The following is an 11,614-nucleotide window of genomic DNA, read 5'->3' on the forward strand; positions in this document are numbered from 1 at the left end:
GAGCCACCTCCCCTCGCAGGGCAATCTCTGCCAGAAAGGTGGTTACAGTCAAAACACTGCCACCTCCTCTAGTGCCGGCTCTGCACCATCGCTGAGCCGCAGTACGTGGATTCTGGAGTTAAAGCTGGCGCAGAGCAGGGTGGTGCTGTCACAGACTGCCAGCGAGGCCAGCGGTCCCGATCCCTCGAGGCACACGGAGGCCAGGCAGGCTGCAGGGGGAAAAGAGGGTTTGCTCAGATGAGATGTGATCACACCAATCTCTGGCTCTACTCATGTTTTGTCTGCTTGCATGAGGAGAGCGAGCTGACCCCTTGCTGTCCCAGGTCCCCATGTCCAAAGGTGTTGGATGTGCCCTCCAGAAGTCCCCTGGGGAATCTGTGCATTGCCTGGCTAACGGCTCCAGGCTGAAGATGGATGAGGGATGGGTGGATGGACAGACCCCACTGTTCCCTGCGGACCCCCCTGCAGCAGAGCCACAGGGCTCACAGGGGCACATTCCCAACATGTCTGTTTCTCCCAAATTACAAAATCATAGGATCATTAAGGTTGGAAAAGATCTCTAAGCTCATCCGGTCTATCTGCCAGCCCAGCCCCTCTGTGCCCACTAAACCATGTCCCTAAGTGCCACAGACATATGTTTTTTTAACCCGTCCAGGGATGGAGACTCCCCCACTGCCCTGAGCAGCCTCTGCCAGGGCTTCACCACTCTGTCAGCAAGGAATTTTTTCCTAATGTCCAATCAACCTCCCCTAGTACAACTTCAGGCCGTTTCCTCTTGTCCTGTCCGTTGTCACTTGGGAGCAGAGCCCAACACCCACCTCACCACAACCTCCTTTCTGGGAGCTGCAGAGACCGATGAGGTCTCCACTCAGCCTTCTCTTCTCCAGGCTAAACAGTCCCAGGGCCCTTAGCTGCTCCCAGAACCCCTGGGTTCCAGACCCTTCTCCAGCTTCTTTGCTCTCCTCTGGACACACTCCAGCCCTTCAATGTCTTTCTTGTACTGAGGGACCCAAAACTGAACCCAGGATTCAAGGTGCATCCTCACCAGTGCAGAGTCCATTGGGACAATCCTTTCCCTGCTCCTGCTGGCCACCCCATGGCTGATCCAAGCCACGACGCTGTTTGCCTTCCTGACCACCCGGGCCACTGCTGGCTCATGTTCAGCCACTGTTGACCAACCCTTCCAGGTGCTTTTCCACTGGGCAGCTTTCCAGCTGCTCTTCCCCAAGCCTGGAGCGCTGGTGTGATCCAAGTGCAGGACCTGGTACTTGAACCCCACATGATTTACTGGGCCCGTGGTTGCAGCCTGTCCACTACAGAAAGTTTTCCCCTAAGGGCTGTGCTACGCTCAAGGCACAGTTGTGATGAGCCCCCAAAAGGGACAGAGAAATAAGATTTATGATACCCAGCACCACAAATCCCTCCTGTTTGCGTCTGTTACTGAAAATGCCCTGTGAGGCAGTGTGTGTGAAGGGACGCCGACCCCTCACAGGGCTGCCAAGAGCCACGTTTGACGCAGACAGCTCGTGGTGATCTGCACCCTTCCAAGAGTGCCCGAGTAAAGGCTGATGGCTGCACCCAGCTGTGAAGGCAATAGGATCAAACCAAAGCCGCTGCCAGCCCTGACGCATGCAGGCACCAGGGAGAAAGGAGAGGTGAGGGAAACAGAAGGTAAGAGCTTTGCTCTGGGAGGTCACTGGTCGCTATTTTCATCCTATGTTGAATAAGTGCATTTGGAGAGGTGCTTAGCCACGGGGAGTGCCTAATGCCAATGATTCCTACTGCATTCTGTGCCCTGTGGATCTAAATGTCTTCCCAAGAGGTTTCTGCCTCCATGCAAGGCGTTGCTAAGAAGCCTGCTGCCAGGGCAGGGCTTGGCAGGTAAACAGCCTTCAAGAGAGCCCTCACTTGTCCTCCAGCAAGCAGGGTTAAGCCCAAAACGCTTGCCATTCCCCTTCAAGAGCGCAACTGGAGCAGCTGCTGGCCAGCCCTCCATCCTCCAGCAAATCTTCTGTTCTCTACAACTTCCCACTTGCGTCTGTCGAAAGCCCCGGAGTTCCCCTGGTGTTTATTTTTATCCTTTCAGAGCTGAACTTAGATGTATTTTTACAAGCCATCACATCACGGCTTCCTCCTAGTTTAGGAAAGATGCCTATCACCTCCCACATCATGGACACCAACAAGCTCCTTCTCCAGAGGGCAAGCAAAGCCCCGGGGTTTGCTGTGGGGCAACATCTCCATCCTGGATAAGAGTAAATCCCAGCGATACCAGGCTTCACCGTGCCCATCACCACCAGGAGACAGAAATAAAGGAAGTAGTTTTGTCGTCCCAGGGTGAAGTGCACTCGGTGGGCAGGACCCTCCCCTACCTCCAGTGCCTCGGTCCCAGACCTTCACCGTGCTGTCGTACGAGGATGTGGCAACGCTAGGGGCGAGAACCAGGCCCCGCGGAAGGAAGACACATGAGGTCGTGGTCTGGAAATGCCCTTTGAATTCACGCACTTGGTTCCGTGTCTGCCGTAGGTCCCACAGCTGCAAAGCAAGAGGCAGCGCTCAGAGCTCAGGCCCCGTTACTTGCCAACACGGAGCTGTTTTACAAAAGGAGGAAGATGGTTTGGGATAAAGAACTCCTCACAGTGCAATGTCTACCGCCTCTGTCCCCTGCTCATGCTTGCAGTCCTGGAGAACTTGAAGCCCTGAAGGATTTTCACCATTGGTGACCGAGCATGTGCCCCCACCTGTGAGAGCTGAGCCTGGGCGGGCAGAGAGCCCCAGCCCGCTCCCGACCTCAGCCCTGCTCTCCAGGGATGGGGAGCTCTCGCCCCCTTGATGGGCTGAGAACCTGCAGGAATGAGTCCTGGTTTGGAAACACCTCGAGTAAGGGAGCCCTTACAGGCTTTCTGTGAGGACCTTGTGCTCCTCAATGCCATTAGTGAAGCACAGAGCATCAGCTTAGATGCTCTCTGAGCAGTAGATGTGCCAAATGGACAGGCAGGATGACACTCGGCTCTGGCCCCAGCTGGTGACACCAGCACAAGGCCAGCATCCAGGGAGCCTGCACCCTGGTGTAAGCAGATCCTTGGAGCACTGACCTCCTGCCACCCATGGACATGTGAGAGAAGCCAGAAAACACAGGACTTGCTGCCCAACAAACTCACAGTCGCCTCACCGCCCTCCCCTGAGGTGCCGCTGCTGCTGCTGAGGCAGAACCGCCCGTCCGGGCTCACGTCGCAGCACGTCTGAATGTGTCGCTTGGCTGGGAATGTGTGTGCCACCTGCAGCTCCCGAATGTCCCAGACCCTGGAAACAATACGAGCAGGGAAGAGGGACTCTGGCACATCCCCACCCAGATGGGCTTCCCCGTCCCCTCCCGCACACCCTTGCTGCACCCTCACACTTTGTCCTCACTGTCATCCCACAGGGAAAGGATGAGGGGGAACGGATTTAGGCTGAAAGAGGGGAGATGGAGATGAGATTTTAGGGAGAAATGTTTTCCTGTGAGGGTGGGAAGGACCTGGCCCAGGTTACCCAGGGAAGCTGTGGCTGCCCCATCCCTGGAGGGGTTCAAGGCTAGGTTGGATGGGGCTGTGAGCAACCGGATCCAGTGGGAGGTGTCTCTGCCCATGGCCAGAGGTGGAACTGGATGGGCTTTAAGGTCCCTTCCGACCCAAACCATTCCATGATTCTATGATTCCTCCCAGCAAGCCGAGCTCCCGAAGCTCTCACTGCATCCTTGCACTTAGCCAGAGCAGCTGTGCTGAGCTTTCTTTTTTATAATTCACTGTTTACCCACAGTCAACGCCCAGTGCCGCTCACAGCCAAGTGTCCCCCTACCACCACCCCTGGCAACAATCCATGCACCAAGACCCAGGTGAGCTGGAAGGTGTCTCTTATCCACCTCATAAGGCTATGGGAGACCAGGCGGTTGTGACAAACAACCAAAGAAACAGCCTCTTGTGCACTCCCTAATCCCCATCTACCCCAGGCTGTAACTCCCTTCTCTCTGGCCACACATAAAATTTACCTGACGGTTTTATCCTCCGAGGTCTGGATGACATAGGATTCCCCAGGAACCCAGCAGAGATGTGTGACCTACAGAGAGGGAAGGATGAGCAGAAGCCCACCTTTGCGTGCATCCCAGAAATACATAAATACTAGAACCTCCCAGGTTCAATCCCTACATGGTTGCTGGGGGTTATCTGCAGGCAGAGAGGTGCCAACAGCTCGACCGGACACGGAGCCATGGAATAGGGGCACCACAGGCACCAGAAGACGGTACTCACACTGGCTCCAGTGCTGGGCTGGTACAAAAGGGAATGCATCCCCACTGCACCATGTGCTTCCTAACCGCTCCGAGCACTAATAAATCATCGTGTATCTCTTGGTACCTTTATGCTCCTGGAGCTGTTGGAGAACAAAGTAACCACCCTCAAGCTCTGGTCTCCCTGGCTGCACAGGCAACCCGTGCAGTGCCTCAAGGGCTTCTCGTAGCGCCAAGCTCAGGGCAAATTCACTCCACACGGCTCCATGTGCGAAATAACTGAGACGGCAGTAATGGGATGGATGGAACCAGTGCCTCCTACCAGATTCCTGGAGATAGCAGCTCTGCCCAGACGCTCTCCGGTTTCTATGTCCCACTTGCACACAGTGTTGTCTCGTGAGCCGGTGCACAGCTGGGAGGCATCTACAACCACAAGTTAACATCAAAAACAGGCAAGAAAGGCTGCCAAGAAATCCCTGGGGAATCGGAGCATGTTGTTCCTCACCCGGGCTGACAGCCAGTCCAGTAACAACCAGGTCATGTCCTGGGAAGAGCTGGCTTGGCCCCGAACTCCCATGAAGCTCCCACATCATCACCGTCTTGTCTCGGGATGCACTGAAGACTCTGTTCGAGTCGAGGGCACAGGCAATCTGCCAAGGAAAAGATGGGTGAAAGCAGTTATCCACCCCACCCAGCAGCGGGGGAGCGCAACGCTCCTGCTGCCGTGTCAAAGCCCAAGGTGTCCAGAAGCAGGACTGGGAAGAGCCTGGCCTTCACACTCTGGTGTGGCCAAGCTGGATGCGTACGTGCCAGACTGCCCGATGCTCACAGAGATGTGACTCTGCTTCTGCTCTGCAGGATCCTGGCCACAGGGAAACCCCAACAGAGTGGGGCTGGGGGAAATCACTCAGCCCAAGTGTGACCCTTGCAGCCCTGTGGCCGCGCATGCCGTGGGGAATGTGGGGTAGCGAGGGGTGCGACCCACCAGCATGAATCCTGCCCTGTCAGAACCAGAGTGCTGGATGGCTGTTGTTGGATCCTGTCCTTAGAGGCCATTAATTTTACGGGAAAAACTTCTTTAAAAACCCAGATAAGCCCAGCACATAGTTGTTTTGAGCACTGGGATGAAGGAAGCCCACTTTGTCCTTTAGGTAGCCACAGCACAGGGGACCCTCTGGGGCTGTCCCCAGCCAGAGGGGCGCTGGCCACACCATGCACACATCTATAAACCCTGCACTGTTGCTCTCTGAACAGTGTGTTTGGCTGTGTAATCAGGATGCCAGGAGGAAAACAAAAAATCCTGCTGTTCCCAGGCATGGCTGGGAAGGATAATGTAGGGTAACGACGAGTCTAGTGGAACGAGACCTGAAGAAAAGCAAACAGCATCTCCGAATCAAAACCTTGACATTCTAATCCACCCTGTTTGCTACACAGTCTCTTGGAGGGGAAGATAAACATATGTCTAAGCCTTCTGGGTCTCTGCTTGGTGTGGATGCAACCGCTCTGTGCTGCTTAGCTGGAGAGCAAAACACCAGCTGGGACCTTGGGAAAACGCAACACATTCTCATACCCTGGTCTCTCTTTCTGATGGAGCAAAGTGACCCCTCTGCAGATGACAAACCGCAGCTCCACCATTCCCAGTTCCCCAGTTTCTGGCAGGTGATGGCACAGGAGAACCCCCTGCGCTCGGTCCACAGTCGCTCACCTTGGTGACCTCCCGCTCGTGGCCGAGGAAGCGGCGCAGCACAGCCCCGGATCTCCAGCTGCAAACAGCCACGCTCTGTGGAGGAGCAGGAGAGGTGGTCAGTGCCGCAGCATAGGGCTGTGCACGCTCTTGGTTACGGTACCGCCAGAGCAGTGCACGGGCCAGGCTCAAAGAGGGAACAGAACCTTCTGGTTCTGAGCTCCCACAGCAAATACAACTGACTTCAGAGACCAGGGAACAAAGAGAAAGGCCAGCGATTCCAAACCTGGGTGAAAGCCTTTGATGCAACCTCAGCTCTGGGGAGGTTTTAACATTTGGTTCAATGCACTTCAGCACATTTCCTCACTCTAAGCTCATTTTTCTTTTCTATATCCAGGAACTGAAAAAGTTGTTACCATTCATGGAAACTTTTACAGCTTACTTTTCATAGAATAGTTTGGGTTGGAAGGGACCTTAAAGATCATCCAGTTCCAACCCCCCTGCCACAGGCAGGGACCTCCCACTGGATCAGGCTGCCCAAGGCCCATCCAGCCTGGCCTGGAACACCTCCAGGGATGGGGCAGCCACAGCTTCCCTGGGCAACCTGGGCCAGTGTCTCATCACCTCATCACTCCAATCCCGCATAAATTCCTCCTTATGTCCAGTCTAAATCTGCCCCTCTCCAGTTTATACCCATTGCCCCTCGTCCTATCACCACAAGACTTTGGAAACAGCCCCTCCGCAGCTTTCTTGTACCCCCTCCAGGTACTGGAAGGTCACTCCCTGGGAGCCTTCTCTTCTCCAGGCTGAACAGCCCCAACTCTCTCAGCCTGTCGTCGGATGGGAGGTGCTCCAGCCCTCGCATCACCCCTGTTAGCCCCCCATTAGACTACTTCACCTTATTTTCTCTCTGTCAATACATTTTTCTGCCTGTGGCTGCTTCATGCCCTGTGGCAGGGGTACCTCACCTTGTCCCTTCCACCGGACACACACAGGTCGGGTTGAAGAGCGGCCACAGCAGTGACGGCACCGGTGTGCGCAGGGCTGTGCTGCCGAATGGCTCGAATGGGTCCTGGCTCTTCCACAGAGCCATCAGCCCTGCAGCAGAGACACAGCAGCGGGGGGTTTTTTAAGGCAAAGTCAGGCTGATGTTCACCACTGAGACGGAGGGTCAGGAGGTGGCACCACTGGCTGGACTGGGGAGTCACACCATAGAATCATGAAGGTTCGAAGAGACCTCTAAGTTCATTCAGTCCAACCATCAGCCCAACAACACTGTGCCTGCTAAACCATGTCCTGAAGGGCCACGGCCACACAGTTTTTGAACCCCTTCAGAGATGGGGACTCCCCCACTGCCCTGGGCAGCCTCTTCACTCTTTCAGTGAAGAAAATTTTCCTCATATCCAACCTAAACTCCCCGTGGCACAGTTTGAGGCCATTTCCTCTTGTCCCATCCCTTGTTACTTGGGAGAAAAGCTCAGCACCCACCTCACCACAACCTTCTTTCCAGGAGCTGCAAAGAGCAATGAGGTCTCCCCTCAGCCTCCTTTTCTCCAGGCTAAACACCCCCAGGTCCCTCAGCTCCTCCCAAAACCCCTGGGCTCCAGACCCTTCTCCAGCTTCATTGCTCTCCCCCGGACACACTCCAGCCCCTCAATGTCTTTCTTGTACTGAGAGACCCAAAACTGAACCCAGGATTCAAGTACTCATCTACCTTTAGAAAGCCAAAGAGAAGCCGTGCATGGACAAGTGCATCTCCTGGACAAGGTGGGATGGAGCAGACCTGTTGCACCTCTACAGCTGCTAAATATTTTGATGTTTACTCAGCCTGTCCTGGCACAAAGAACAGAGGAAAGCTGTATTTCCATCTTAGCAGCCTCCACCTCCACTCACGCCTTCCAGGCTCTGCCGCTCTCCTGTGCTCTGACGCCAGCCTGGCTGATCACGTTGGGTCCTGCTGCCACCATCTGCTCTCAGCTGATCTCCAGGCAGAGACTGCCTGCTTTCCTGCCTGATACCCAGTTATTCCACTTTGCTGATGAAAGCAAATGAAAAGACAGTGAAGCAGTTTGGAAATTTGGGCCAAACAGCCGCTCCTGGAGCTGTCAGCCTTCAGAGCTCAGTCTTAACCACCGCAGAGCACGACCACCAGCTGCATTTAAATGCTTGGCTACGGTTTGATTTCAGTTCCCCAGAGAAACTGAGCAGATTTTAGATGTGAGGATCATCAAAAATGAAAATCCGATTCTTGTATTCAATAATGAAACCAAACCCATGTGTTTGCCGTGTTCTGTATTCATTTGCTGTTCTCAGTTCACCCTCGTAACTGGTTAATTAACTTAAGACGTGCCCATCTGGGGTTGTTTTACCTGTATTTGGAGGTGTGGAAGCCGATTTTACTCTGCAGTTTCCCCATAGCCAACGAGCACGGCTCCGCTACGGCCACCAGCGCTGAGCATCACATCAGCATCTTGGGCACCTGCTGTTGGGTCATGAGCTGTGGGAGAGGAGACAAACATTACTGGGAACCCAGAGAGGTGTCTGTCTGTTATGTACTGATAAGGTACTGATAACACGTTATCTACAGCTTCACTTCCTTTAGAATAAAAGGTAAACCCTCAGAGGAGGAGACATCTGGAGCTCCCTAGTCAAATTGCTTGCTCAGAGCGGAGCCAGCTTCAGAGGTGAGGTTACAGGCACCTTACGTGGGATAATAGAATGTTTGCATCATTAAGGTTGGAAAAACCCTCTAAGCTCATCCAGTCCAACCGTCGACCCAACACCATCGTGGCGACTAAACCATGTCTCCAAGTGCCACAACCAAGCATTTTTTGAACCCCTTCGGGCCTGGAGACTCCACCATTGCTCTGGGCAGCCTCTGCCAGGGCTTCACCACCGTTTCTGTAAAGAAATTTTGCCTAATATTCAATCTAGACCTCCCCTGGCACAACCTGAGGTCATTTTCCCTTGTCTTATCACTTGTTCCTTGGGAGGAGAGCCCAGCACCCACCTCACCACAACCTCCTTTCCAGAAGCTGCAGAGACCAATGAGGTCTCCCCTCAGCCTCCTCCAGACTGAACACCCCCAGGGCCCTCAGCTGCTCCCAGAACCCCTGGGCTCCAGAGCCTGGAGCTTTTACAGCTGAGCTTTAAAATATCCAAGCTTGGAGAGGCCGTGATAGAGACAGAGCTGCTGCCTAGAATTATTCTACTGCCATCCACCTCCTCTTACTGCAACGTCTGCTCTTGTCTTCCATATTTTCCAGAGATCCCGATCCCTACAGGGCTGGGTGCAAACACCTCCAGACCGGAGCTCGTACCGCTGGCTGCTCAGACCACAGCTGTAGACCAAGGTAACCGCAGGCACCGGCAGCCCCGACTTCACTGGGCCAGCCCGACTTCATGGAAAGCTTGCAGAGGTCTTTCCACAGGCTGAGGAATGTTTTGGGAATAGCAGCTTCTGTGTTCAAACTCCAACCCCAGGCCCAGGATAGATGGGACCACCTTGAGCATTCAGCAATACGGTTCCTGTTGTCCATGCCATCCCAGGGCATCTCTCGCAGTCCCCACAGGAGCATCCGTCCGGCTGTGGCAGAGCCTGGGCTGAGGTAGCATCTCTCCCTCTGATCCTCGCAGGTCACAGACCGAGCAGAAACCCGTTTCAATGGCAGTGAATGCCACTTCCAGTAATTGGCTTCTTCTTAGCTCCGACTCGCTAATTGGATTTAGCCTGCCCTCCGTGTGCATCAGCCTCCCGGCTTCTGGGTCAGTAGAGTTCTGCTAATAACGATCACAAAACCTGCTCATTCCAGCAAAGACAAAACCTGCTCCAACTCTGCCCCCACAAACCCCAAACGGAAATCCTGAAAGCACTAAACAAGAGAGGTTGGGTTTCCATACAATGTTCCGTTTCTAATTTTACCCTGATGGCCTCTGTGATTAAGCAATTAGTGACACCCAGTTAATCTCCGCCTGTTGTTCTGTTTTGCACGGTCAAAAGCTGCGAAGAACGATAAATCTCACAGCAATTTACTCCTTCCAATGAGACCGAGCATCCAAATAGGTTCATCAGGAACAAAACACGATTTCTCTTTGACAATGAAGAACTCTGGAAGTTGTTTCTGCTGCAAAACAGGATTCTAGGAAAAAGCTCAGATGCTAATTCTGATTTTTTAATTGCGATGACTCCTCTGTTTCCCAGCCAGCAGTGGTTTCCCTGCTCGTGTGGTTCATGTACTCACACAGTCGTCCCTACCTGCACACCAACGCAAACGGAGCTGGACGGAGGCAGGGCTGCCAGCGAGGCTTCAGGGAAAGCGGGAGGTCTCTCCTGTGTCCGACCACCTCTTGTCCTCTGCGAAACAGAGTATGTGTTGTCCTAAATCCTGATGAGAACAGCAGTTACCCAGGAAGGATCTTCAGCTGAGGTTTTACGCCCTGGCAGGCTTTCCTACGCATGGTTATCCCGAGCCTGGTCCATCCCAATACTCTCTTAGAACATATGGATACTGGAGCGGACTCAACGTCATGCTGGAGGGTCTTCTATCCCTTCTCCTCCCCGTATGCATTGGTGAACAGGAATCAAACCTGGGTTTATTAAATGTTTTTTTAATAACCCATGTTGCCGGCTAAGCCTGCTCAGGCGCGGCAGTCAAATCCGGAGCGTGGTGTAAGGAAACACCGATACCCACAGCAGCGGGAACGGGAGCAGAGCCCTCTCCCCATGCTCATGGGGTGTCAAACATCCCTGAGGAGAAGGGTGGTCAACTTCCTCTGGGGAGGACACGGGCAGCCCTGAGTCCCTAAAGCTGAGGTGACCCCACGGCAATGATGTGGGTCCCTAAAGCTGAGGTGACCCCACGGCTACGATGTGGGTCCCTAAAGCTGAGGTGACCCCATGGCAATGATGTGGGTCCCTAAAAGCTGAGGTGACCCCATGGCAATGATGTGGGTCCCTAAAGCTGAGGTGACCCCACGGCTACGATGTGGGTCCCTAAAGCTGAGGTGACCCCATGGCAATGATGTGGGTCCCTAAAAGCTGAGGTGACCCCATGGCAATGATGTGGGTCCCTAAAGCTGGGGTGACTCCATGGGTGCTAAATGGAGGCACCCTGAGTCCCTGCAGATGGGGGAACCCTACGAGCAGGACGTGAGCAGCCTGGTGGGTGCAATAGGCGTGCAGTCCAGATCCCTGTAGCCAGGTCAGACCCTGCGAAAGCTCTGGGGACAATGTGGGTCCCTGTAGCTGGGTGACCACATAGGAAAGCTGTGGGGCAGCCCCTGTGAAGGGTATGGGGACAATGTGGGTCCCTATAGCTGGGTGACCCCCTGGGAAGGCTATGGGGCAGCTCCTTGGCCAGGCTATGGGGACAATGTGGGTGACCCCATGGAAGGCTATGGGGACACTCTGTGTCCCTGTCCCTGGGGCAGCTCCAGGCGAGGCTGTGGGGCAGCTCAGCCCCGGCAGTGCACTCACCGGATCCCGTTCTGTCCCGTCCCGTGGGTCCCGTTCCGCTCGGCTGCTCGCGGGGAAAAGCCGGTACCGGTGTGGGGAGGGTGAAGCGGAGCCCGGGCGGTGCCGGTGCGGGGAGGGCAGGAGCGGGCAGTGCCGATGCAGGCGGTGCCGGTGCGGGGAGGAGCAGGGTGGGTGATACCGGTAACGGGGAGGG

General features: G+C 54.7%; 1 protein-coding gene across 5 annotated transcripts; it reads right to left on the reverse strand.

The window, feature by feature from the left end:
- Positions 1-35: 35 nt before the first annotated feature.
- WDR31 (WD repeat domain 31) lies at positions 36-11,547 on the reverse strand. 5 transcript variants are annotated; one of them, XM_054084227.1, is made up of 11 exons: positions 11,422-11,547; positions 10,201-10,299; positions 8,315-8,442; positions 6,914-7,043; positions 5,967-6,041; positions 4,767-4,911; positions 4,584-4,684; positions 4,025-4,092; positions 3,159-3,300; positions 2,370-2,532; positions 36-209 (listed from the first exon to the last, which is right to left on the reverse strand). In XM_054084227.1, exons 3-11 carry the CDS (start codon positions 8,359-8,361, stop codon positions 49-51), a joined length of 1,032 nt encoding a protein of 343 aa, XP_053940202.1. In that variant the 5' UTR covers positions 8,362-8,442; positions 10,201-10,299; positions 11,422-11,547; the 3' UTR covers positions 36-48. The 5 variants fall into 5 exon arrangements, with proteins under 5 accessions (XP_053940202.1, XP_053940198.1, XP_053940201.1 ...); XM_054084223.1 differs by lacking the exon at positions 10,201-10,299 and having other exon boundaries at positions 4,767-6,041; XM_054084226.1 differs by lacking the exon at positions 6,914-7,043 and having other exon boundaries at positions 4,767-6,041.
- Positions 11,548-11,614: the final 67 nt, after the last annotated feature.

The sequence above is a fragment of the Cuculus canorus genome, chromosome 19 (assembly GCF_017976375.1).
Source record: "Cuculus canorus isolate bCucCan1 chromosome 19, bCucCan1.pri, whole genome shotgun sequence".
NCBI lineage: Eukaryota > Metazoa > Chordata > Aves > Cuculiformes > Cuculidae > Cuculus > Cuculus canorus.